At 42.6% G+C, this 27,673-nt stretch overlaps 1 protein-coding gene across 14 annotated transcripts in view; it reads right to left on the bottom strand.

The window, feature by feature from the left end:
• The window catches only part of NFIA (nuclear factor I A), a 343,582-nt gene that overhangs the window by 13,152 nt on the left and 302,757 nt on the right, over positions 1-27,673 (bottom strand). For 7 of the 14 annotated variants that reach the window (XM_015636078.2, XM_015636071.2, XM_015636077.2 and 4 more), the window contains 3 exons: positions 20,487-20,665; positions 17,721-17,886; positions 9,827-9,918 (listed from right to left, as the gene is read on the bottom strand). In XM_015636078.2, the coding sequence (XP_015491564.1) occupies positions 9,827-9,918; positions 17,721-17,886; positions 20,487-20,665 (437 nt within the window). Of the gene's footprint in view, positions 1-7,138; positions 9,919-17,720; positions 17,887-20,486; positions 20,666-27,673 lie in introns of those variants that run through there. The other 7 variants (XM_015636072.2, XM_015636080.2, XM_033516523.1 and 4 more) reach the window with 4 other exon arrangements.

The raw sequence follows: 27,673 nt of genomic DNA, 5'->3' as shown, positions 1-27,673 counted from the left end.
TCACAGCTTCTCTGCAAAACCAGGGCCTCCCCACCTTCACAGGGAACAATTTCTTCCTAAATCATTGTGTTTGGCCTCAGAGGTGGCTGCATTGTGTTGGTTGTGACTTTGGCTACTCATATCCCATAATTAAAATTACATTTCAGTGCCTTCTGCAGTGCATTCAGCTGCATCTCTTCATGTGTAATAACCAGTGTTTGTATAGAAGATGCAACAGTTGGGTCTCACATGTGAATATGCCTGAGAATATTATTATTATAGTGTCAGTACTGTTTCAAAGTTGAATACTAATAACTAAAGCAACTAAAGGGAAACCTAGGAAATATTTTTAAGTTTAGCTTCTTGGTTTTTTGAGATATTTTTCTTTTGAAATTCTGGTTTTAAATTAAACTTTTCCAGTTGTATCTCTGTTCAAGCAGAAAATGCTATCAAAGCAAAAGCCTAAAACGAGACGTGTTTTTCTGTTCTAAACTAAAACCAGGTAAAATTTGATAACTGCAACTTCCCATGCTGTTAGCAGTCCTTACTAAGAACAGACACCTTTGTCAAACTGAAAATATAAACAGGTTTTACCAAAATAGAAGTTAATTCTGCTGTATTTCTTTTGAAACCCCAGTCTTTCCTCACTGTGTTATTTATATTTCTCTAGGACAGTCCAGCACTAGGCAGGTGATGCTCAGTGTCTTGGGAACATGGAATCTGCTGCAAACTGAGGACTCCTTCTCTGTTAAGAAAAGGCTTCTTTTGGTCCCTTCTTATGGAATTCAGTATTAATTACAGAGTAGGAAAATTTTGCAAAGTGTTCACCTCTGGAGCTTATTCATTCCTTGACCTCTGTGTTAATGCCATTAAACAAAGGTGATTCCTAGAAGAGAGGTAGCTTAATGCCTATCCATTGGGAAGGATGCAGGGATTGTGACCTTTAATATTTGACCTTCATTGTAGATTGTGGTCCTGATCCTTTGATTGTGGAATTTTTAAAAAGTATATATGGCAGTTGGCAAAAAATCTTAATGTTCCAGTAAATGCAAAAGCCATAAATTCAGCTGCTGACCTTTTCCATCCAGGTCACATGTGACACCTACTGGAGTTTGTCAGGCTGGGTGGAATTTATGGAGCTCATATAGGTATCAGCTGCAAAGGCTGAACTTTCATGAAATGTCTTTCAAAGGCACTTCCAAAACCCTTGTAAAAAGTCAGTGTGGCTTTTTTTTTTTTTTTTTTTTTTTTAAGGGTATACATTCTGCACACATTTTAAAAGGTCTCATCGTGCCACCTCTGCAAATCTTCAGCACTTGGGAAACTTCAGCTCTTAAATTATTACTCTTTACAAAATAGAGAAATCAGGCCTGGCATGTAATTATTGTGATCACCAACTTCCAACAGCTCCTCCCCAAGCCTGGCTCTTCCTTCCCTTCTGGTGTGCAGCCTCCTGCCCCTCTCTGGGATCGATGCTATCGATGGTGTATTGTCACTCAGAGAAATAGGATTTGATAGTGCCCTCAAGCAGCTGCAAAAGAAGGGAAGGAATACAAAACCTACCCAGGTCCACATCGTCAGCGTGAGATCAATGCTCTCAATAATACTTTTGCCGCCACGTAGCGCCCTAACTGTCGCAATTAATAATGTAGAAGGAGCTGATTAACTTAAGTAAAGTGCTCTCCACTGTGTAAACACATAAAGATCTATAGGGCCAAAGAGGAAAGAACGAACAAAACGTCATTTTTATATTTTATGTGGACACATTCTTGCTTTCTATTCTGCTCTTGTAACAATTACTGTACTAGCCACTCTGACAGAGTCAATAAATTGATCGTGGACCTGATGCAGCAGTGAGCAGACTAATCCAATACAGCTTTATCTGCCATGGAGGCTGGGGTGGGCAGTGGTGGCCAGGAAATCGGCCAAGCCAGCCAACAGCAGCAAGAGGCACAGAACCATCACCTTGCTGTAGCCTGGCTTGATTTGTGTTGTGAACACAGGGATGTGAGCAGTGCTCTGCCCATGCTGCGCCCTCACAGCTCTTCCAAGACTCCAGCAGGGATCAGCCCCCAAACTGGACCCTGTGGCTCAGGGAGGACCAGCCCATCTCAGCCATGAATTCAAACACCTGATGACTTTTCCCCCATGGCACCGAAGTCATGCTCCCCCCTGCTGCACCCACCACAACACAGCAAGAACTGTCCGCTGAAAAACAAATCTGGGAGTACCCTCCCATGCCCCCTGACCTGTGAACACAGGGAATGTCACATTTTGTCAGCTTAAATGGCCACTTGGGTCTGGTATTATGTCTCTGACAGTGGTTGCAGTCCTCTTGGGAGGAAGCTGCAAGAATCCCTACAAAGGAGATGGACCAAAATGATTTGGCCTGAGGGGAAGCTTCTTCCCAGCCCCATGCAGTAAGTGGTAGGCCTTGTAAATCTATGTTAGTGAGGAATATGAGACTGAAAAAATAAAAATAAAAGAAAGTTTCCTGCTGAATGGAAAAAAGAAAACTGTTTTTTGGCATAAGTTCTTCAAGAAGGAGAACATAGGCCATTGTTATTATGAAGACTTTTCAATGAAAACACAGAAAATCATTGCCTTTTAGAGTAATTGTTTAGCTAAAGAAAGGTTACACAGCTTGTAGAGAATTTAGTAAGAAATTAAATCTCTCCAGCTCATTCATCATATTTCTGCATTTGCCAACTCTTCCCACCAGGCCCACACTTACTTCTTCCCTTTCTTCTCCCCCACTGTGGAGTAAGTAATGGCCATAAAACCCACAGAAAGGCAGCCTTACACACAGGCTTCCTGGTTATTGTGAGAAGGGGGAAAACTCAATAAGTTTAATTGCTTAGTTTGGGAAATTCTTCTATGTCCATTGTAAATAATTCTATGCTAAATCTACTGGAAATAGGATGCTGAGTGCTGGTTTCCAAAAAAGAGTCTCAACTGTTCACCAGGGCCTACGAGGAGGAGGAGTAGTAAGAAAAAGCCCAGGAATAAGGATCTCCCCTGCTGAGGACTAACCCAGGCATTTTGGGACTGATTTGGCTCCAGCCTGCTTTGAAGATGCAGCCACATGATGGCATTGGGAAGTTTTCTGTGAATCTTTACCTCTATAGAGCAATATGTGCTTTCTTTTTGAGGTGTGCTGGTCTGAGAGTGGAATTCCACAGTCCTGCTCTGTGCAAGTTAAATGGCTTCTGTGTCCTGAGCTGAACAGGAGGGAAGGGGAGTTACCCTCATTTCTGGTCACCTTTGTGACATTTGCTTGGTGAGTCCAGCACTGCATTTCCTATCCACACTGTCTCTAGGCTCACACTGCATTTTCAGAGCCATCTCCAGGACACCCTCAAGTTCAGAATGGTATTGCTACATCCTGGGTGGAAGAGAAAACACAGCACCAAAATTCATGTCATGTGTCGGTAGCTCGATGCTGTTGGTGCAACAGCAAAGCCCTTTTTGGACAGAGATCAAAACTTTGAGTGATCATAAGGTGCTGGAGGAGAGCAGCCCTCATTTCCCTTTGCCAGTATGGGAAAATCCTCAGATCCCTGGAGGGGTCAGGGAGAAGACTGATCCCTCTAAGTTCAGCAGCTCTATAAAGTAGCAGTCCCACACCCCAAAATGGTGTTTTTATATCTGATCTTTGCAAATTTCTCTTCTTTACACACTAGAGAAGTTACCCCTTCATGAAAATTGTGTTCTGAACCTCCCACTACATTTGCTGGACAGGCCAAGAGAAAGAAAAGGAATATTCAAGTCTGCTTAGAAGTGCTTTGCAGCTGAAATTGGACACATGTGCTCACTCGGGGAGGTTATTGTACAGAATATGGAATTCTTAGGGGCCTGAGCCTAACAAATGCTTCCAAGTTAGTGTTTTTTATCTCCATTCACACTCAGACACTAGCAGTACATCCAGCCTCGAGGATGAGTGTTCTGATCCTGAGGACAGACAGTCCTCTGAGCAACAAGTAGCTCTGACCTGGATTATAAACAGCTCTGCTCAGAACCCCCAAAATGAAAGGCCTGGTGTTGTTCCTGCATTGTGCAGTTCCCTGTGTGCGGAGAGAGGCGGTGGCTCAGCTGTCAGCACAGTGCCACCAAACCCTGCCCTAGCCCTGTGTCCCCGGGGCCAGCAGGTCCTGCCTGTCTGCCCAGAGCCATTCCTGGGCTCTGGGAAACGGGAGCAAGGCAGCAGGGAGTGGAGGCAGACAGGCCAGGCAGCCCGTGGTGCTCATTAATGAAGCACACGGCCACGAGCTGCGTGGGGCTCAGCATCCCCTTGGGAGGGGGCAAAGGGCAGGGCACGGTGGCAGTGAGCAGCAGGGATGGAAAATCCCCGTGAAGGCAGGCACACGTTTGGTTTGTGCAAAGGAAAATGCGTGCACTGGTTTCTTTCTTCCATAGGGTGGCAATGGAACCTGGGCACAGAGCGGCTCCGCGGTTTCAGCTGCAGGAGCGAAGCGCTGCAGGAGCTGCAGCAGCTCCCCAGTCAAGGTGCTGACTTTGACCTATGGATCCTGTAGGATCCACTGGAGCCTGCCACCTCCGGGGCTGCTTCCCTGCCTCCCTCCTGGAGAGGGGCATCACCTGCACCACGCTCCTCGGATTCCAGGCTCTGGGCAGCAGCGCCTGGCTGCTCTCAGGGAAGGAGAGAATTCCCCTACTCTGGAATTCGCCTCCCCCCCGCTCTGACAGAGCTCACATCTGCTATCCTACAGGACACAGCATCCAGCTCATTTTTTTTCTCTTGCCCTTTGTTTTAAAGTGCTGCCAGTGAAAAATTGCAGGTTGCAGTATGCTCTCTAAAGAAGGCTTGTGGGGGAAGCAGAACAGGCTTTACCTTGTCTCTGGGAAAGAAAGTAATTGTACAATTAGGTTTGTGTATGCACCTGAGGCATACGGTGGTTTTTTCAGAGATAAATAAAAGCCCAAAAGGAGAAAGCTACAAAGATACCACTTTCTAATTTGGCAAAGGCAGGGAGCGGGAGCAGATCTAAAGGAGTTAGCAATTTCCTTGTACTATAAACACTTTGCTAAACTTCAGTGATTTCCCCCCTAAGTTACTATTGCTCTTTTAAAGATGTATTTCACAGGGTGCATTTTTGTACCTGGTCTTTATAAGGCTGTTCTGCTGAGCTTGCTGGTTTTCATACTTGTTATTTTGCTGCCTAGATAAGCTTGTTTGACTTTGGGGGGTTTTTCTTAAACTTTGTTTCAGTCTTCTAGGCAGGTTACAGGCTTTTTGTTTCAGTTGTTCTGTGTTACAAAGGATGAGCTCTATCTAGATGTCCCTTGTAGCTGGGTGGCTCTAGGGCCCCACCAGGGAAAGTGTGAAAACACAAGACCTTTGCTTATTATCCAGGATCTGACTGTGCTTTGGGATTGTGCAAAAGCAGAACCAGGAAGAGCTTCTACTTCTGTCCTTCTAGAAATAAGTTTTATCTTTTCCTACAGAAAGCCAAGGGAATAAATATTTGGGTTTGTGCTTAACCAAGTTTTTAGAAACTACCTGGGATGGATCTGATATGAAGCGTGTTTACGTTAGAGAGGGATTTTTCCTGAAACAGCTGGTCAGGGGCTACAGGATTCACTTTCTCACAGGGTAAAGTGGTTGATTCTCTGCTTGGGTGCCCACAGTGAGAGGCAGTTTCTGTTCCCTGCATCCTCATAACCTCCCTGTGCAGGGCACATGAGCCAGTGGCAGGTAGGAGCGATTAGCTGGAGCATGGAATGTGTTTCTCCGGAGCTGTTTTTAGCAGCCCAAGTACAATTTCCAGGAAGATGTAGGCTAAGTAGGTGGCAAACAGGACTCGGCATAGTAAACAATGTTTAGTGTGAAGTGGAGCTGCAGCACGATGAGTGCAGCATGCTGATCCCTAAAGGAATTTTGTACCCTAGAGCAAAGCCAGGGCATTAGAGAGCAGCAAACAGCATTTGGAGTGGTGAGTGGCAAACCCTGGTCACAGGTTGCTGGTTTAGCATTCCCAGCCCATAGCCTGTGTTTCACTATTAATTTTAGGGAAAAAAAACCCACTTCAAAATTCAGAAATTCACCAAAATTTATTCACCTTGGTGCTACCGAGAGGCTTGTCCCTAATTAATGTGATGGGACTTTCCCATCCCTCTACCACTCTCCGTATTACAAGTCCTTGGCAATATGAGAGACGTATCTATTACTTAGTCATGAGGTATCCAGACCAACTTGCTTTTGAAACCAGAGCCCCTGTACCCCAGGCATCCTGTATTTCTGATTTGCATATGGAAAAGGCAGTTAAAAAGCTGATGCCCCCATATTGCTTGCGAGTCAAGTAGCAAAAGTAAATGATTTATCAAGCAAAGGTTACAACACCTGTGCCTTTTTGTCAACATATACAGGGGATGCCAAGTCAAGTGTTGCTTCTAATAGCTCAAACAGAAATTTAGATTCAAATAACCCCCAACACAGGACAATTCTGCAGTGAGTGGAGTGGCAGAGTGATGGATGGTGCAAGCAGCGGATGGAAAACCAAACTGACTGAAAAGTTTGGGAACTGCTAAAACCTGGCAAAGCCAACAGCCCTTTGGGGGCTTTTGTTACCAAATCAAAACTACTGACCTAAAGGAGTTTATTTCCCCTTATCTTCTGTGATGGAGTGTTGTCCTGTTACAAACTTTGTTGACACAGGAAGATGGCTTTTTAATGAATATTATATAGACTCTATAAAATTCCTTTAAGGGGTTATATTTGACAGAACGTGACAAAAATCAGAACATAGTGCTAATGGAAATGTCTACTGATAATTTTTCTAATACCAATTAAGAAAGGCATGTACTGGGTTTGGTTGTTTAGAAACAGCCCAGGACAGAATGATCCTTGCCCCATCCCAGCCATGCTGTTTTACATTTGTCTGGGATTTTATTCCAATGTTCTGGGAATGTCCATGTATGGGAACTGTGACTCCTGCTCCGTGGAGCTGCCACATCCCTGTGCACAGACTCACTTCTGCAGCACTTGAAGACTAATGATGATGATGATGATGATGATGTGTAAATAGTACTTATAATCCAATGTTCCACCAAGAGAACATCAGAGCCACCAAAAATGTGACCAAAATATTTTCATATGGGTTGTAGCAGGACCGTAATTAAAAAAAAGCAGATGTTCAGATACAGCCCTCATTTTTATTTTATTGTTCTAGCAGTAGTAGCTTAACCCTTGTATTTAAGCTTGACTTCCAGAAGCTCAGAGTGTTCCCTGCTTCCTCTTGTCTCAGGGAGCTGTGTCCCTGGCAGTTGGTGGTCCTCAGGACCTGTATCTTAGCCTGACTCTGGATGTATTCTAAAGATCCTGATGGAAAGGAGCCACCCCAGCTGCTTTTAGTAACACAGCCCTATGTGGTTTTCATTTGCATTTTGAAAATATCCTAAGTGGTCGTTCTGTACACTAATGCTCTGCAAAAATGAGCACAAAAGCCTGTCTTTGTTCAGAGGAATGCTACGTAAATCCCAAATCATTGCAGTTAGCACTTTTACCTCACTTCTCTGACTCAAAGCACAGTCAACTTCAGAGTCCTTTCATGAATAAGTAGTGAGTTTGCTGATAAATTATATATTTAGTATCAAGTGGGCTGTGGTGGTGTAATGATGTATAGAAGCAGGGAGATGCAGCTGGAGTCAGAGACTGGAAGTCAGTCTCCTTGCCCACTGCAGCATGTTAGACTTTAATTGAAAGCTGTGCTTGAGTATTGTTTTTCACTGTACAGCATTGTTATTCACTACACTGCATTACAGAGGAGCACTTAAAGTAACGCTAGAGCACTTTAAAATGATTTAAGTCATAAATAAGGAGGATAAAAGTTTACAGTCAACAAACTTATCTGGGAAACTTAGGCTGCAGGATGCAAGTAAGTTTTAAATATCTTTGGAGACTTAATACTGTTGTGTCTTACTACATAATCAATTTACCAACTAGGAGTTTTTCAAGTCTTCTGGAAAAGGTAAGTAGCATTCTCCAAAGGGTTTCAGGTTTCCTGAGCTATGAAGGAAAAGACCAAATGCTTAAGGACTTTAGCAGTACACCTTAACATCCCTGTTTCCCAATTTCAACCTATTTCTGTGTATTCCAGCTGTTTCCAAAACAACTGGAGAAATATGATTTAAACGGGAAGGTGCGTGAAAACTTCTCACACCCATGAACCCAAAAAAGCACAAGGCTGGAAAAGTGGGGTGCAGGCTGAGTTTTGTTGAAACATGAAAAAAAAACCCCAGAATCTGATGGGTTAAACCCCTCTCTGCATTGCTGCTGTACTTTCTGTGACCCTATTTAATGCAGAGAAGGTTTGAGATTTGATATAGTTTAACCTGTGCTGTGCACAGAGCTATAAACTAAAGCCCCTAACAAATTGTACACAAAGAGCAGACAGCAAAAAACCACGTTGTGCTTACAGGCAGCTGCTTGCAACCCTGTAAACTGAAAATCTTTGGGAATGAGTGGCCTGTTTCAGTGACAGTGGAGGTGCTGAAGCCATCACAACGAGGAATCTGTCTTCATGCACCTACTGTGGCATGTGACAGCCATTAATCTGCACACTAATTATTCAGAAGCCTATAAACCATTTGAAAGAACTTGCAAGAGCCAAGGGTAGTAATGCCCAGTTTGCCAGATACTTGAATTATGGCTTTTTAGTCACTGCAACCAGCTCAAAACAAAATCACTAATATTTTGTGTAGCTGACCTTTAAAAGAACTGCAACGTAGTCAAGCAGTCACTTCAAACTATAAACTACAGTTGTCCTAAAGCACTAACTCTGCTCACTTTTTTATACCTTCCCCCCCATGATAACGTGATATTAAGCCCAGACTTAATTTTTTCAACATCTGGCTCAAATTAGCTGCTAACAAAACTGCCAACAACTATTTTCTTAATCGACCCTGGGAATTTGATACAGCTTGGAAAAAGCACATTTAAATCTCGTCCTTCTCCTAAAGAAACACAAATGTTTACTTGAGCTTCTGATTTGACCATAGCAGGACCATGAATTCAGCTAAACCAGCTTTATAGGCCTGCCTCAACTGGACTTTTTTCTCTTTGTATAAGGAAAACAGATGTGCTCGCAATTACAAAAATCTCCTGCTCTCTCAAAGCCCACCATGCAAATGGCCAACCAGGAATTTGAGTATTTTTATTTTTTTTTACATGGAAGTCACTGGAGCAGTCTCCCGTTGTGTCTGCTGGGGGACTACAGGGCCCTGTTACCTGATGGGTCTCTCTGAGCTCCTTTTGCATCTCACAGACTGGTTTGGGTTGGGAGGGACCTTAAAGATCATGGGATACTTTCCACACTCCCAGGTTGTCCCGAGCTTTGTCCAACCTGGCCTTGGACACTCCCAGGGATGGGGCAACCACAGTTTCTCTGGGCAAGCTGTGCCAGGGCCTCCCCACCCTGGCAGGGAAGGATTTCTCCCTACCATCTAATCTAAACACAATTAAATGCAGTGCCTGGGGAGCAGGTTGGAGCCAAAGCCTTTGAAACCGCGGCCCTAGAGCGAACAACTGCGCGGCGGGAGCCAACACCTTAGAAAGCAAAGAGAGGTCCTTCCAGTTACGAAAGCAGCGTTATTACCACACAAGCCCAAAAATAAAAGAAAAAAAAAAAAGAAAAAAAAAGAAAAATAAAAAAAAAGAAAATAAACCACAACAGACAAACAAACTGCAAGTGACATTTCACTGTAGTTACTGAGACCATGTGGGTGAAGTGACAGCGGCAGTGCAGCTGCTCCGCGGGGACACGTTAGAGGACACTGGAGGAGGAGAAGAAGAGGCTGCAGGCAAACAGAGAAGTCGAAAGCGGCCCACCTGAGTCTGTTGAGGGATATTTACAAAGCTTGGATCCCGTGGTCCAACACTGACGAATCGGTTTGCGGGGGAGGTGCTGGGTGTCGAGTAGGCTGTGAAGGGAAGGGACACATGCGTTGAGGAAGCGGCACTAGATTGCACACGAACAACACCAAAACACACTGTCTCAGAGCCACCTAAGCAGATGTTTGACATAGAAATGTGCGAACGTTTTAGAGAGCGAGAGTTTGGTTTGAGACACTGGAAAGGTTTGGGCTTAATGGTGGGGGTATCAACACGTAGGGGACTGGGCTGCTGGGAGAGGGGATGGCCACAACGTGGGCTCAGGGGAGGGTGTGCAGCTCTCCAGCCTGAAGGAGAACCACTGCAGGCCTTTCCATGATGGGCTGGCACAGGAGATTTCTGCAGGTCCTGACTGTTTTCACTCAAATGTCTGGTATCTCTATTTTTAACAGAGTTTTGTACAGCAATGAAATTACCTAAGTGCTCATTAACAGAATCAGACCCTTTATTTTATACTAATCCAGCATTCTTTCTGGATATAAAGCTTTGGTTTTCATACTGCTGTGGTCTGCACTCTCTAAAATGTTCACTTGATGTGTTTGACAAACTAGGAAGATCCTTTCGGTAAAAAATTAATGGGTTGCAGTTTCACCAGGGTGGTAAGTGCAATCAGTCTGAAGGCTGAAGCTGCCTTTAAAAACTGGAGTGGCTCCCATAAATGTAAAGCTATTAAATGCAATGCAAGCCAAGAACCCAGATTACTTCCAAACTTGAAGTACTTTAATGATTTTATTGTTGCATTATATTCTCCACTGCAACTGTCCACAATGCCACGTATTTCCACATCCAAAAGCTTTCAATGCATTTTTAGTCTTCCTCTCATTTGAAAACCCTCAAGCAATCTTCTCTCTTCCTTAGTTTTTTGCATGTTTAGATCTAAATTCAAATAACGTAAATAGATGCCTTAATACAAAGAGGGCTCCTATCTATTTTGAATATATTTATGGGAATGCATTCTGCTGAATAAAATCCCCAGACAACCTAACTATCCAAGGACGAGACAAAAAAACAATAGTAAAAGGAATGTTACTTGCCAAATTCCAGTCAAGCTAAATATAATGTTGAGGCCTCAACATTACAGAAAAGTAGAGTGAGTTAAGAGTCAGAGAAGACACTGAGTTGGCTGTGTGGAGGAAACTCTTTTACCTTTCTGAAGGGAAATGTTTGTTGTAGAAGACTACACTGGAGGAGCCTTTGGTTTAAGACTGTGCCAAATCAGACCAATGCTCCACCTTGGCCATTGTCACCTCTCTTAGAAGCCATAAGCAGATGCAACCAAAACGGGTCACGTATTTACTTTCTCCCATTCTTTCCCACCTCTGATTATTTTCAGCTCAGGAACTTCCTGTATTTAAGGCCCTGGAGGGATTTCTCACCCAATGCCCAATCTGCACTTGAACCCATGTGGATGTTCTGCATCCCACAAAGCCCCTGGCAAGCCTAGGAGCATGCAGAACCATGTCCTTCAAGTCTCACAAATGTCTTGTGATGCCTCTCAGGTCCTACAGTTTCATCAGAAAACTTCTCTTTCTCAAGATTCCCTGAAATCACCCCAGAAACTGCATATCCTCATTTCCTAGTGATATGAGGAAAGATAAGGCACTCCTGGATTCTAAGAAGGAATTTTTCCCACTTGGTCAGGTGAGCTTTTCTCTCCAAGAAGCTAACACTTTGCAAAACTCATGCAAGGAACCCTTTTCCTTCACAAAGTCTTAAAGGAATTTTTAAGTGCACTAATTCATCTTCCTGAGATGGTTTTGCAAACTGTGGTGCAGCTTGAATATTATGAACAGGTAAACTTGATGTTACTCCTGCCTGCAAATCAAGGAAGAAATTAACTGAGTAGATCTGCTGAGGTGTTCTCCTCACCTTTTTACCATGTTAATTTGGTTAATAATTCAAAGAACCCACACATTTGCAAAGGGCATTTCCCTGTTGCTAGTGCCTTGCATTAAGATTCTTCTGTGCTGTTCTTTGTGGAGGTATTTTTTTTTTTTAACTAACTAATGTTGTGCAAGACTAAAAATTCCTTCTGCAGTGGGGAAAATTAACTTAGAGCTCAAAAATCAAACATCTGTTGTTTGGTTCTCCTGGTCTGCTTTTAAGGAAGCAGATTGAGTGGAGAGGCCATTTAATCCCTTGGAGCAGGTAAGTTCCACCCAGAAGGGAAGGAACTCAAGATCTTGTTTACAGTTCCCCGCTGGCAGATACTTTTGCTGTGATATTTGGTAGAAAATCAAAGGGGAACCAGCAGAATGCTGACTTAAATGGCTTCTCTGTTCAAACAAAAAATTTGAAAACATTTGAAAAGTGTGTAATATGCACAAAAGTCCCCTCAAAGCTCGCTGGGTGAGTTGCTATGTATGCCTTCCTTCCGCTCCAAACGATGTTTAACTTGCTTTCTGAAAATACTCGGATGTCAGCTTGGTATTTCCTTCAGGTCATATAAACTGCATTGCTCAAGCCAAGGGGGGAAGAGCACCAAAAAGACAAATATGCAGAGGATTTACACTGGACTCTCCCAAGGTGCTGTTCCCTCTTCGCTGTAAAATGTCCCAGGATTTTTGTGGATTTTAAGGGGCCATTTTGGCTTGGAATATTAAGCTGACATGGAACACACATTCCCCTGTTAGGGGGACATTTGTTTCAGGAAAGGGTTGCTTAGACTATGATCAACTTCCAGCTGCATCTTACTGTCTTCAGATAAATACCCTTGGTTGACATGGAGGTGGGATTCCTGGAAGTCTGATCCCTAAACCTTGCCCCAGACTTAGGATGGGGTAAACTGTCTCACTGGATAAAGCTAGGTCACATTATATTAAAGCATAAATACAAGCTAAGCCTATGCTGGGGTCTTCAAACTCCAGTTTGGGAAAAGCCAAAGCATGGAAAGGAACAAGGAACAGCAGCCAGGTCTCTTAGGCAGATCTCCTCCAGATTTTATCAGCTTTGCTCCATGGGAATGGCACAGACCTACACTGGTTCACACCAGCTGATAGCTGTCCTGTTGGGCATGAATAGAAACAGCTTCCTGCCCAGCCTGATCTTTCTGCTACTGGAATTCACTAAGGATTGTCTGCAACATCATAGCCCACAGCCAAGGAAATGAATGTGATGCCACAAATTTGCTATGATGCTTCACTTCAGGAACAAGCAAAACAGGAGCTGGCAGAGAAAGAACATTTGCTCACACAGACAGCTTTGATATTTAGCCAAAATGGCAAGAAATTGTATGAAAGACAAGACAAACAAACAGTTTTGGGAATGTTGTGTGTTTTAAAGTTGCCTGCAGTAGGGAAATGTTACTTTTAAGTATACTCTCCTGAAATAATTGCTATTTAGAGCAGGAGTGTGTAATTTATCATTGTTCTGGATTAAAAGGATTGGTAGAGATGATTTGGGTGAGTGATGACCTAATGTACCACTAGGTCTCCCCTTTACAGACCAAGATGACATGTATATGTGTTTGATATGAAGAATTGTCCTGTTTCTCAAGCTGCAGCAAGAGGAGAATTAACTGGTGGAATGTGGAGCAGTAGAACAATTCCTTCTGCACTGCATTCTGCAGCTGAGTTATCTGAGAGGGAACTGCAAATTTTAGCAAATTGAATGATAGAGTCAACCCTCTTTTTTTGTGGTTGGGGAAAGGAGCAAACAGAAAGCTCAACCTCGCCCAGAAGGTGCTCAGTCGATGCATAGCAGAGGAGGGGAGAGAAAAGCCAATCTGATTGCAGGATCATGGAAATGTTTAGGTTGGAAAAGACCTTAAAGATCATTGAGTCCAACCCCTACCCCAGCACTGCCAAGGCCACCACTTCCCCATGTCCCCAAGTGCCACATGCACACAGATTTTAAATCCCTCCAGGGATGGGGACTCCACCACTGCCCCAGTGCTTGACCAATATTTCTGTGAAGAAATTTTTCCCAATATCCAACATAAACCTTCCCTGGTGTGACCTGAGGCCATTTCCTCTTGTCCTGTCCCTTGTTCCCTGGGAGCAGAGCCTTACTACCCCTGGCTGTCCCCTCCTGTCAGGGAGTTGTGGAAAGCCACAAGGTCCCCTCTGAGCCTCTTTTTCTCCAGGCTGAGCCCCCTCAACTCCCTCAGCTGCTCCTGGTGCTCCAGACCCTTCCCCAGATCCATTCCTATCCCTGGACACTCTCCAGCACTTCAGTGTTTTCCTGCTGAATTCAAGGTGTGTCCTCACCAGTGCCCAGCAGAGGGGACAGTCACAGCCCTGCTCCTGTGGCCACACCAGAGCTGATCCAGGCCAGGTACCTCTGGGCACACCTGGACTCATGTTCAGTGCTGCTGACCAACATCCTCGAGCCCTTTTTCAGCTTTCCAGCCACTCTGTTCCAAGCCTGGAGAGCTCCACGGGATGCTGTAACCCAAGGGCAGGACCTGGCACTTGGCTTTATGAATCCTGTACTACAGCCACAAGATCATTCTCATCATCCTGACACTAATGCCATTTAACAAGAAAACTCCTTTGTTCAAAGGGACATTAACCAGTAATGAGTTTGTTTAAGTTAAGAGCTGTGAATCTCAGAAAATAACACTTTGTTTTAAAAAGCTGTTTAAAAGTCAGGGTGTACAGAATGGCAGTATCTTAGGCTGTGCTCTGGAATGATTTAATTATGATAGTGATAAAGCCCGACTGGAATGTAGTGGAGGTGGTGTTTGCTTTGGGCAGTGAGATATTAAACCCCAAAACTGCCAAGTTCAAGAAAATACTGTGTTGTGTTTGTAATGGGTTACCAACCAAAGAAAATCAAGAAGAGATCTGAGATAAGATAATGCTCGGTCTGCTTCTGATATCAAAGATGTCTTCTATTGAATAAGGTTTTGTGGAGGAAAAACGAACCTCCCAAACCTCGTGAATCCCATCTCCATTGTGCCATCTGACTGAGGAAAATGCTGGCTTTCCAAAGGGAGAGGATTTGCAGCTGAAATTGTCAGCTCCCAGAGCATGCCTGGCCACCCAGTAGCGGCAAATCCCCAGTGTGCATCTCCAGGGGCTCTTCCTCCCTTGGACAGCACTAATGTTCATGTTTTGGTTAATGTCACAGCTGGAGAGTTTCACTATTGCTCTGAGAATCATTAACCACCTTGTTGTGATTTTTAGCTCTCGTTCCCGGGAGGCCATGCTGTATTGAACAGCTGCTCCTGGCTCCTGCACCCCTCAGGAGGGCCATATTCCAATTTTTGGTTGGGCCGTGACTGCATTTTGTTTCTGCTGAGGGCTTTCTGCTAGACCAAAAAAGGGAAGGAGAATGGAGCAAATGCCAACCCCTTTCACTCCATTTCCTTGGGAGGAGGGGGGTTCATTCTCTTCCACACGGCTAAGGAGAGAGTCTGGCCAAAATTTAACATCACTCCTGCCTTTGTTGCATAAGTGACTTTCCAATATCCTCAAGCTCCGCGGGGCAGTCAGCCATAGCCCGGCGACACTCCCAGAACCGGTGCGCTCCAGCAGCTTGTAACCATGGAAAACACCTTTTTTGTGTGGCTTTTATGGAACTCTGGTGAATCTGCACTCGCTATTTGAAGGCTAATATTTAGTTAAGGAAAAAATAAACACGGAGGGAAATGGAGGGTTGGTCCTGATTGACACACTGAATGGAGCCCAGTGGGTCCTCCTGGCAAGCCCTGGCTGCGACGCCCCAAACTTCAGTTTGCTTTCCTCTTTATGTGGCCAATGCTTCCACTGGCTCTGGTTTATATGTCATAGTTTTTCTTAGAAAATATTTCCTATAATCTACTTTTCTGTAAAATTTGTCCCTAAATTAAATTATATGCTTCTTTACAACTTGAGTCACTGTTATTCAAACCCCTCACCAAAAGGAAGATGCGTGCCTGAATATGTACAGAACTATATGTTTAGACATCAGCGTGGCTAATTAACAAACAGTAATTATTTTCCTAATCTTTTGTTTAAATACCATTAACTGGCTGCTCTTGAGAAAACCTCCATTCCCAATTAACGTGGCAGCTGTCTGCTGAACACAGAGCCCAGTGACCAGCCCCAAGCCGACACTGATGCGTGTCCTGCTCCCTTCAGAGAAGAAATACCCATTTTTCTGCCGGCTGAGAATCCGGCCAGACGCACTCTGAGCTTGTTTACACAATCATAAAAATTAAGATTAGTGCTAAAATGTTGTTGGGAATCTTTTTCTTTTCTTTTCGACACCAGACACTGCCAGTAAACTGAGTCACAACCGTAATGACAAGTACACACTGACCTAGTTTTGTTTTTCCCGGTTCTGAAGACAAGGAAATAGTAAAGCATTTCTGACTGTGTTCAGTGACTATGTTAGCTATGACTAAACATTAACCTTTTAGATCCCACCCCTGAATCTTATTGATAAGACTCGGAAGTCCCCTCGGAAAGTGTCAGAACTTCCTGATAGCACCAGGGTTGGTGTAAGGTCAGAAAGAGGAGTTGGAGGGGAGGGAATGAATCAACTTCTTCACTCAACAAAAATCTACTGATCAATTTGAGAAGTCCTGATTCTAGAAGATCGTGTTCACAATCTTACCAGACTGTCTCATACTAAAACCCATTTCAATTTCCAAGCGAGCCAGAGCATCTTGCTGAGTTTGCAGTTGATGCACTATCGTGTAGCAGAAGGCAACGAAAACCTCTGAGGAACTACCAGATTTTAAAAATGCCCCCTGGAACCTGTGCAAGTCTCCTGAACAGTATATAAAGCTTTAAAAACGTAGGCTTCACTTGGTCTGAAGAGTGAGTACCTCTCTGCACATCAAGCACTGGTTGCATATAGCATTTAAATAATAAGCTTAAAAAGCACACAAAGGGATTTGCTCTTTCGATTAGATTGATTTTTGTTTGTGGATGTTATTTGGACTCCCTTCACTGTGGAACAAGTCCCCTACAGTTGCCATTAAAGCACTGAAAGCTTCCCTTTTGTTTTTAAATGTCAGTTTGAGCATAGCTTCATTAAATCATTTCACAATTAACTCCCTGAACATCCAGACTTTTTTTAAAGCATCAGACACAGCTGAATTGCATTTGTTTCCCAGAAGAGTGACTCCAAAGTGGTATCCCCAAGTGTGTATCCAGGAATTCGTAAATTTGACTTGTGGCTACACAAAATGCATGTGGGAGCCGTGTGGGTGGTGGGAGAGGATTAGAGCTTTCTCCCTGGCCCTAAGACATACCAAAACTTCTTGCCTAAAATGCACGGCATAAGGAAAAGATGTCTGGAATAATCTAGGAAGGTTTATTCCCTAAAGAACGACGATTGAAGTAAACTGGAAAGGGTTGTTAGTTTAGCCCAATGTGTATAAGCAGGGATGTTTTCAAGGAGATTGCCTGACTTCCATGTGGGATCTGTCCTTTAAAGCCTGACTTGAGATACCAGCTTATCACAGAACCATGGAATGGTTTGGGTTGGAAGGGACCTTAAAGATCACCCAGTTCCAACCCCTCTGCTACAGGCAGGGACACCTTCCACTAATCAGATTGCTCAGAGGCCCATCCAGCCTGGCCTTGAGCACTTCCAGGGACAGGATATCAGCTTGAATCCTCATGGCAGCAAATGAGATCCCCAAGATCCGAGCTCTGGGTCTCAGCTGAGCCACCGGCCTCGATTTCCCTCACGCGTGGTTATGTGAAATGCCAACCAAGTCCAAAATAAAACTGCAACCTTGAGCTAAGGCTTTCCCTGCTAACACAGGAGCAGCTCAAGGGTTTTGTCCATCACGGAGGGCAGAGAGCTCTCCTGCTTCCCAAGGTGTGTGCAGTCCTTATCCCTGCACAGCCGAGCGCCGGTAGCCCTTGGATCCCGCTGCGTCTATACTTACTTGGAGAAGTGGGAGAGGTGGCCCCTCCTTCTGTTGATGTGGTTGGAGGTTTTGTGTCTGGCACTGGCAGAGGCACAGGCCTAGCCATTGGTGGCGGAGGTGGTGGTGGCAACATTGGGGTAGGAAGGAATGGATTGTGCACCTTGCCTTGGCTGCTACCATTGGGCTGCCGAAAAACAAGCAAACAGACAAAAATTATACTAAAAATCAGCTATTAGGAACCTCCAGTAAAAACAATCTAGTTAAAAACTATGTGCAATATATTTACAATTACTTGAGAGGTGGCAAAGAAAGTGCTGGCTCAAATTCTCCATGGACTTCAAGGAACTTTGTGTCAAACTCTGTGAACCTTGTGAAACTATGGAAATTCTGGCTTTTAAACACTTGTCCTATTAGCAGCTTGTCTGAACTAAGATTAAATCGTCCTGGATTACATTCTACTCCTCTTTACATTTCCTGCAGCACTAACCCATGCTCATTGAGAGGTGAAGCAGTATTTTTGACCCCTAAAATCCTCCAGCTTCTTGCCTCAGTTATACCCTCAGGATATCAGTGTCTAAGACTTGAGTGTAAATTTCTTAAAGATACTTCTCATTAAGAGAAAAAACAAGCTTTTTTGGTGGTCTTAAAAATCATGCTGATATCTCATTACAGGAAAATGAATGAGTGTGTATTAAAATAACTCTCTCTGTGCTCTCCCACATCCCTTTTGAGTTAGCAATAGTGTAGCTCTTGGTTTAGCTGCCATTAGGATCATATGGAGAAATGACTGAACTTAGAACAGCTTCATTTTACACACTGGGAGAAAAAAAACCACCCTCCCTTCAGTCTGGGATGTGGTCAGTCCCAGGCTGAAGGGGATCAGCTATATGAGTGTGGTCTTTCAATTAATCTCCAGAAAAATGTGTCCATAAGTAAAAGTGTTTTCAAGTATCACAAAAATAGGAATCAGGCTTAGAAAAACATGCCAACCCTCCCCCCAGCTTATTAAGTTTACATTTTAAATGTAACCCAGCCTGGACACTTGAAAACCATACAGAGAGATGCCAAATACCATTATAAAGAGAAAGTAGGACAGGCTGTGAATCAGGTGTTCCATTTTAGTGACAAAAATGATGAGATCATTTTCGACAGCACTCTACAAATTGATCTCACTGCAGCTCTTCTGGCACTGAACATTGGCTTTTCCATTGATGATAAAAGCTCAGCTTTAAACACAGATCCATATTCTAAGTACTGCTAAAGAAAATAATATTTTAATTCCTGTTAGGGTTTCCATTAGCCTGAATTGCCGGGGACAAAATACTCATCCTGGCAAAACACTTGGGATTTTATTTTCATTTCACCTGCTTTGGCACTGACAAAAGGCCTTAAAGTTGTGGAGGTGCAAATCACACTTGTGCTAGAGCAAAAATGGTTCAGGGGATAAATAAGACTCAAGTTGATCTGCATTTAACTTAACAGCACTCCCATAGACTTCAAAGACTGCAGTTACTAGACTCTGCAGCAAGAAGCAATCCTTCAGGGATATTTATTTTTCCAACATCCAGCACCTTTAATAAACTAATATATTGGTGACATCTCTCAAACACTATCTTGTCTCCCAATTAGGTCCCTTTCCTGCCAAGAAGACCCCTGCTGCCTGTTCATTGTGAGTGTGCTAACAGTTCATAATGCTGAATGGTTTGGGATAAATTAAGCAAATGAATACTCAAGGAAAAAGAAAAGCACTGTATTGATTTGTTGTCTAGACATAAATGTATCTGCTAACATATTGCAGACATTATTCAAAGCCAGGACTAGCTGGAATAAGTAGAGTCAGTTTTTCTGCTGGGGAAAGGAAAACACTGAGAACAATACAGCTTATTAAATAAGTGTAATAAATTAGATGCTAATAATTAAACTAATTCTCATTAACACTTTCAGTATGTCAGGAGAGAAGCAGTAATTTTGCCAGTTATTACTTCATTGGCTGGAAAAAGTTACATGCATTACATTTCATGAAATATTCAGAGCATTATTTTAGATTTGATTTACATAAAATTTATAAATTCTCTATTCGTCCAGAATGCTATTTCAATAATAGCAAGATGATTCACTTTATTTGATTAAAAAATAAAAAAGAAAATGGTTATTTGAAGCTTTGGAACTCTGCTTAATTTTTCATAGAGATAAGGGGAAAAGATAACTGCTTACAGAAATAACAAACCATAATAAACTGTACTTTTAACATCTTGAGTTCAAGTACTGGTCAACTTGATCTAAAGTGCTATAAGGCAGTATTTTTTTTTTTTTTTTAATGAACTTAGCTGATCTGAAACATCTGTTTCTCACCCTCCCTTTTCCTGCTCTTCCCCCCCACTCTCCCCTGAACTTCAAAAATAATTAATAAAAATTATTCTGCCTTCGTATTTTGTTAACCCTGGTTCCACAAGGGTTACAACACATGCAGCAAAGTCATTTGTGGGGGGACCCAGCAGGTCACTGAAGCACCAGCTTCTCTGACACTTCAAGCTACTTTCACCACAATGTGGTCGAGTGGTTTTTTGGGGAGGTCTCTTGTTGGTTTTTAAAACACTTTTGCAGCACAGCATTATTACTATTATATATATATTTTTTTGTTGTTGTTGTTTGTTTTCTCTTCCAGCAACTATTCAAAATGTGCTCCTGCAGGCGACATGCTGTTAAAATAACCCCATCAATAACCCCGTGGTTAATTTTTACAAAGGACAAACACTTCTGAAGAAAGAAAAACGGCTTCCTTACATTTAGGAACCCCACCTGTCCAGCCTGCTGACCAGCGTCGGGGCAGACAAGTTGGACAAACTCTTTCAGAGTCTCCTGAGGATGATAGCGGATTGCTGGGTGTGAGAAGTATGGCCCAGGCTGTTGAATAATGGGTGATGTTGGAAAATGAAGAGTCGATGGTGTTGCATGTGGACTTGCTATAGGAAAGAAAACAAAGACGTTATATAGAGTTTTGCCTCTGGAAAATAAAACAGTTTCAATCTGTTGTAGTTTTAAGTATCTTTTTGTTGCTGTTGTTGCTGTTGGTTTGTTTTTAAATGTACAGTATTGTTTATACATCAATTAATATATTAGACCACATTGTGACCTACGCTCGCTTCGTTTTGATCCTGGGAGCAAACGGAGCCAGACATTTTGAAGGATTTTCTGTGTTTTTAGTGGACACATAGAAAGGAATCAGCAGTCCTTTGTGTGACTGAAAACTATTCATCACCTTAAGAGCAGCCCTCATCAATCAGGCAATAAAAAAATGTATTTGGGAGATTAGGGGTGATTTAATTGACATTTCATGTAACTTGGATTTGCACAAATGAATCCATTTTACATTGTAGTATAAATGGTCAGTAATTTAAAAATGGTCTAACGCTTCTTGTTGTTGGGTTTGGTTTTTTTTTTTTCATCTCACTTCAGGAACATTTATTTTAAGCAACGTGTTTTCATTTAATGAACATGCACAAAGTGGCGAGATCGTTTGGAAAATTACATTTACATTTCTCCTGAATCACACTGGGCTCAAATCTTCAGCAAGCCCCCAGCTCGCTCTCGGGGATGAAGTTTAATTTGGTGAATTTATGGGCCAACAAGCCAGCTGGAAAATGTACTCCAGAGAAGGTGCAGAGGTGTGATGTACACAAGCCCATTGGCAATGACCGATTTTACCCTCAGCTGATTTCAGCAGAACTACAAGTGCAGCTCCAGAGCCTTTTGCTCTCCTACATTATGTGACACCTTTGCCCAGTTCCTTGGCCTTCAAAATATATTGGGTTGGACTCTTGTTACCCAACAGTGCTTTCCATTGTTAGTTGTCACCACGAGGTAGCAACTGCTGCCACTTACAGTGCCATGAATTCTCCCTCTAAAAATGAGGATTCACTCTTCCTTCAGAATGACCAATTAATCTGGTTGCACACAAGCTCATCTGTAAATCATTGTTTATTTCTCACCAAGCAGTCATTGTTCCTCCCTTGGCATGTTACCCTGGGAGTCTTTCAGGGGTGTCCATGTGCAGAGATTGTGCTCGTGCAGTGCATGTGACCAATCAGATAAAGGCAATGCAAGGAGGGAAAATCCTGCAGAAACTCAGGTGTTGGCTCAGAAGTAATTTAAATATACAAGAGGGGGGTAAAAAAAAAAAAAAGCCTTTGGCACTTTTGGAAAAATTGGAGAGATGCGGGAACGTTAACTAAAATCAAACACAAATGAGCAAACATTCATTTCATGATGAATGTTATGAAAAACCTTCAGTTAAATAAAAGCTAAAGTCTGCTTCTTACTCTTGTTCGTTGCCAGTTTAATAATATGACACTTTATTAATAATTTCTTTTCTTAAGCATTATTAAACCATTAGCAAACTCAAGAGCCTGAAGATGTGGATAAAACGTGAACTCAGAAACAGCAGCAAGGAAACCACTGCATTTTCCTGTAAACATTCATGAAGGGTTGGCTGGGCAGCCCTTCTATACACGTCATTTTCCATCACAGGACAGGAATTACTGCTCTGACACCACCACCAAAAAGAGCTGCACTCATGCCAGGGGTGCTGGTATGGGATGGATGTGACACCCTTGTCCTTGCCATGAAAAGCTCCCTGGTATCTGTGTTAACCCCACAATTCTGCTCCCCTTAATTCTGCTGAAAATATTCCCAAGAGAAAGAGAAACATCAAAGGCAGAGAAAATGGGGGATTCCCTTCAGTGAGTGACCACCACGGAGCAATTATGACAATGGACAGAAAACGGAACAGTTTATAATAATCCCCTGCCTGTGACTGGTGCTGCTCTGAGGTGGACACCTCCACTCCACCCACACACCTTCAGTCAGGTAGATCCCAGCCAGCATTTTGATGACTACAACAGCATTTCTATTAGCCTACAGTATTTCTGTCTTCCTCCCTTTTTTTATCTGCTTTTGTAGTTCCCCCTTTCCTCGTGTGCCAGATGGAATATGAAGGATGAAGATAAAAGTGAGAAATGGACATTTATGTGACAAACATCTAATTAAGTAGGAAATAAATTGAAATTTCTGAAATATAAAAAGAGAGTTTCCTTTTAGTATCAGCTCTTTTAATGCTATTTGAAATTGTTATGCAATTGCACCGTCCTTTATGCACATCTGGGAATGAACTCATTTCTGTTCTTCTGCTGGGTGAAAAGGAGATTGAAATGCATCTCAAACAAGAAGGAATAAAGAATTGAATGTGGGAATTCAGAGCTAGGCCTGAGACAACACTGTATTTAGCTTTTCCAAAGTACAGCTCTTCATTTAATAATTTGATTTGCTCTAAGAAAGATTAAAGAAATTCTGAGTGGCATGTAAGGAGCAAGCCTTTCTCTGCTGTCTTGACCTCCTCAGCACGTCAGGGCAGAAAACAAAGTGGAGAGTGAGTGTCAGTGACCTGCCCAAAGAGAGAGAGAAGGAAAACAAATGCAGAAGTGATCAACAATAATTCAGTAAGGCAAAGTGCTGCAAGGAGAAAGTGGTTCCTCTTTGGAGCCTCGGCCAACTCCTCAGCCCATCTCCAAGGGCTTCCTGCTGATCAGGGAAGGTCTGGGGGAGGGAAACAAGAAAATTGGCATCATTCCTCAGCCTGTGCCATACACTGACGTGGAGGGGTCATTTTCTTCTTAGCATAAGAAGTAATGAGTGCAGTAAGGATCTCCAAAGGTTTGTTTTTGCAGCCTCTGACTAGGAAATAGCAAATTTCTCAAGTGCCAGAAGAAAGGGCTCTTTGATAAGAGGAGAAAAACCACTACAATGAAACTGATCAACATTACAAATGTGCCTGCCTGATACTAGAGAGAGGGAATTAAATGTTAAAGTCTAAAATCTGCTGGCCCAGACACAGACCATTACTCTGATAGCTGTGTTGTGGTCAGCAACTCTGGTGAGTGCAAAACTGGCCACTCCAACAAGTTCTGAGCGCAGAACACAAATGTGTTTCCAAATATAGGGGCCCTCACAAGCATTTTTAATCAGTTAAAGCACAAGGGGTAATGAAGCAGGTCATTATTTTCCCTGTTTGCCTCTAAAAAGGCCAAGGGCCCTTTCAGTCATGATTTTCAGACTTAATAAAAATTATAAAGTCTTTAATTCCTAAACTCACACCTACAGTGATGGAAATTACTCTGTGTAAGAGAAGAGGCTCTTATTGCTTCTGATGGGATATTACAAGTCTCAATCAGAGACTGTAAATTCTTTGAGATCTTCAAATGGAAGATAAAATAGGTCTTTGTCTATTATTTATTTACTTATTGACTTATTATTTATGTATCCCTAAGCAGCTCCATCCTGCCAAACCATATTTCTCCTGGCGTCTTTCAGCCTGTGACATTTATATTTTATTATTGACCTCAGTAAATGACATAAAATATGACTTCTACAATCTATGAAAAGATGTGTACTCAAGATCAGAACTTCATTTCTACCTGCTGTAGGTATGGAGGAGTTGGACTCTCTGGCGTTATGAAATCTGTTATTTTGTGTGGGGGTTGCAGGCTGGAGTTATCCTTCCATCTCAAGGCAAGCATAAATATTTCAAAGCACACATGATTCTAATTCCACCAGAGCTCGTCTGAAACATCTCAGACTTTTTATTGAAAATGAGATGATAATGTATGGTGGCCTGCAACAGATATACCAGTATTTTAAAACTGCTGCTATTGGGCCAAGTAATTATGCAGTACAGCTGTTGCGTGCTACACTGGATTCCTCAGTGTTTTATGAGCTCGTGGTGCTGTGCAGCACAGAAGTCACAGGATTTTTCAGAATGCTGAATTAAACCTCTGATTATGCAGGTCTGTCTTGCTTTTCTCCCCTTCTTGATTCGTAGTAGCCAATAATAAAGCAAGTAAGTGATAAAATAAGCTGCACCCATTGATGAGGTGAGCGCTGCACGTGGCCGAGGCTCTGAAGAAGAGCCAAAATTGTGAATCCTGTCTGAGCGAGTGATGAGATAATAAAGGATCAGTTAATTTGAAACAGGTTACAGTTTTCTTCAGATATTTAGGATCCTGGAACAAAGGAGCAGTTCCTAATAAAGAGCCCTGGGATCCTTGCTCCCGGGGAGTGCTTGCTGACACGGTGAAGGGACACCGACAGTGCTCAGACAGGTTTTCCACCAGCACAGCCCAACATATGGGGCCACAGATTGATCCATCCACCTTCCATCTCCCCTTCCAAAAAAGGCCCTGCCAACCCCCTTCAAGTCCACACCACTGGATGGAATTTCTTTCTTCCTGAAGTCCTTTGAAGTCTTTGAAAGGGTCGTTTGGTGTTGCTCAGGAAAAGGTGTTTTCACCCTGGGCTGTTCCAGGGAGAAGTGCTGGGAATCACAACCACACTTCCTTCACAGGCACAAGGGCTGGTCCATCAGCTGGATCAGGGCACAATGCTCAGATACCTCCTCTATAAAGTGATAATTAAGTTTACTAATACTTCATTAAACATTGATCAGCCTTCCTAGAAATAGTAACATTAGAACCATAATGAAACGGGATCGTTTTTTATCCGCTTGTTTTTGAGGCCATTATAATTGGCTTCATTACAATTAAGAAAGTATTTTCTGAAAAGTCATTTCCCTGGAAATGTTAGAGAACAGTTTGTTCTGCTAGCAACTTCCACGTCAGGCTTCTAAGTTGCTTTAACTCCCTGCGTGCTGCAAACTTTTCTCCTGCCATTCCAGTGATGCCAGTTCAAATTATGCGAGATGGATCCCACCCTTTGTACCCCAAAGGTACTTATTCTCAAAATTGACCATATTAGAGGACTAATTGGCTAAGCCACCATGCTGGCTGATGTGAAATGCTTTCAAACACCATGAAACAGCTGTGTTTATCGGAAATATGAAGAGTGACTTTTTAATAAGGAGATCTGGCAATAATCCAAATTTGTTGAAAGGAACTTACACTTCTGTGTATAATACAATACAAGAGGTAAAGAATGGAAGCCTAAAACAATAGCTTTAAGCCCACAGATTTTGGTGATGAAAGCAGTTACCCAAACAAGAAAAAAAAAAATAATTAAGAAACTTGGGCTGGGATTTGCAGAGGTCCTGAGAGAATTCATTAACTGCTTTTGAATTTCAATGGGAGCTGCTTCCCTGTAACACTTTAAAAGGTTTCTGAAAGTCCCTATTTTTCCTACTGCCCATTAGGAACAGACTTCAGGGTGACAAAAGTAGAGGAATTGCTTACTCAGGTTGGCAAAATCTGCCTCTACTTAAATACTGAGCTGCTGAGGGTAGGACTGACCAGGCCTAGGATGAGCCCTTGGAAGGGAATTCACATCCCTGGAAAACTTAAGTATTGTTAAGTCCCATAATGGTGCAAAGGGGCTGCTTAGCATCACGTTTGTCAGGCCCAAGGATGAGCTAAATGCAAACTGATCCCATCTCACATTCCTATTTGCAGTGTCAAGGCTGGGAAATCATGGAGCTGGAGAACAAAAACAGGCTTTACCCTCTGAGCACCGGTAAAATTTAGGTATCACTCACTCCCACATTCTGTAGGCAAACATAGATGAAAAATTTAAAATATAACAGAAACCAGTGCCCAATGCAAGAGATAGTGAAACACCCTAGATAGGATGGACAGAGGATCTGTTCCTGACCATGAACATCAAAAAGATGGGCTGAATTGCAGGCTATCCATCTCTCAGCTCCAGAAGTCAAGTGCAGCTGGCCAGCTGAGCACTGCTGAAAAGAAAGGAGCCACGGTATCTCCAGATCAGGGCTGGCTCTCAGCCCTTTTCTGCTGCTCTGAGTGGTACAAGGCACCTGGACCCTTTGTTCAGAAACACTCTTCCTGTAAGAAATCTTGCAGTAGCAAGTGGGAGGCGGGAGGACACTCTGCCAAGGCCCACGGAGCTCCTAGCAAAAGGAAAATATGCTTAGGGCTGTGTTTGAGCTCAGGGTTTATTGGTGTACTCTGGGCTGCTGAGTATTACAGGCTGCTTTTGAAAACCTGTGGAGCTGAACTGAGCACTGGTTCCAGATTCTGGCATGGGCAGGGGGCCAGTTAAGTTAGCTATTTTGAGCAGAATGTTTTAAAACATGTCAGAATTCTGCTGCCTTTGGGAGATCAGAATACTACAGAATTGATTACACTGGGACAGAAATAAAAATCAGACCTATAGAAAGCACTCCTTCCTTCCAAGACTACAGCTAGAGGTCAAAAAGACCCTAATTTTACATATTTGTAGAATTCCTGCCTTGCATCAAATGCTGTCAACTTCTGCATATTATTATTACTTTTAATACGCATGATGCATGCTCATATATTCTCATCATAAGATAAAAACTACTGCTAGGAGAATATATCATGTCTTTCTTATAATGAAATGCTGTTGATAAGTTTACAATAGAAATGTAAATTCTCTTAAAAACTACAACCTTTATGTGTGTGATGATATAATTCTGCTTTGATACTAAAAAGGGCATGGTAATGGAATCTGTGACTTTGGAGTGATATATTGCTGTTAAGTTAATAGGACTCCACATTCCCATTTCTAATATCAGTGTTTTTCCTCCCTTTCATTCTGTAGATGGTAAGCTGATACTACATAAACATTGTTAAAGCTATAGTTCCACGCTACAGTAATTCACTTAACTTTAACATGATTTATGGTTCTGTCAATAGAGGAGGTTGAAAATCCAGAGCTCTGATGCTTAAACATGGGTTCCATATTTAAAGCAATAATGTGCTTTTTGTGTGTGTCTGAAGCTAGAAGAATTTAGCATAAAGCAGAGATAAAAATATTATAGTTCACTGCACTGTTTAAAGCATATAGTTTAAAACTCCACGGATACATCAAAGAGAGCAAAGGGGCCAAACACAGCATCAGGAAAAGCATGGGCAAAATACTTTGTTCCTGCAGCACTTTATTTTTATATTATTTTTTTAGGGATGCATGAAATCCTATTAGTATTT

The sequence above is a fragment of the Parus major genome, chromosome 8 (assembly GCF_001522545.3).
Source record: "Parus major isolate Abel chromosome 8, Parus_major1.1, whole genome shotgun sequence".
Taxonomy (NCBI): domain Eukaryota; kingdom Metazoa; phylum Chordata; class Aves; order Passeriformes; family Paridae; genus Parus; species Parus major.
This window is presented reverse-complemented; position numbering and strand designations above follow the sequence as displayed.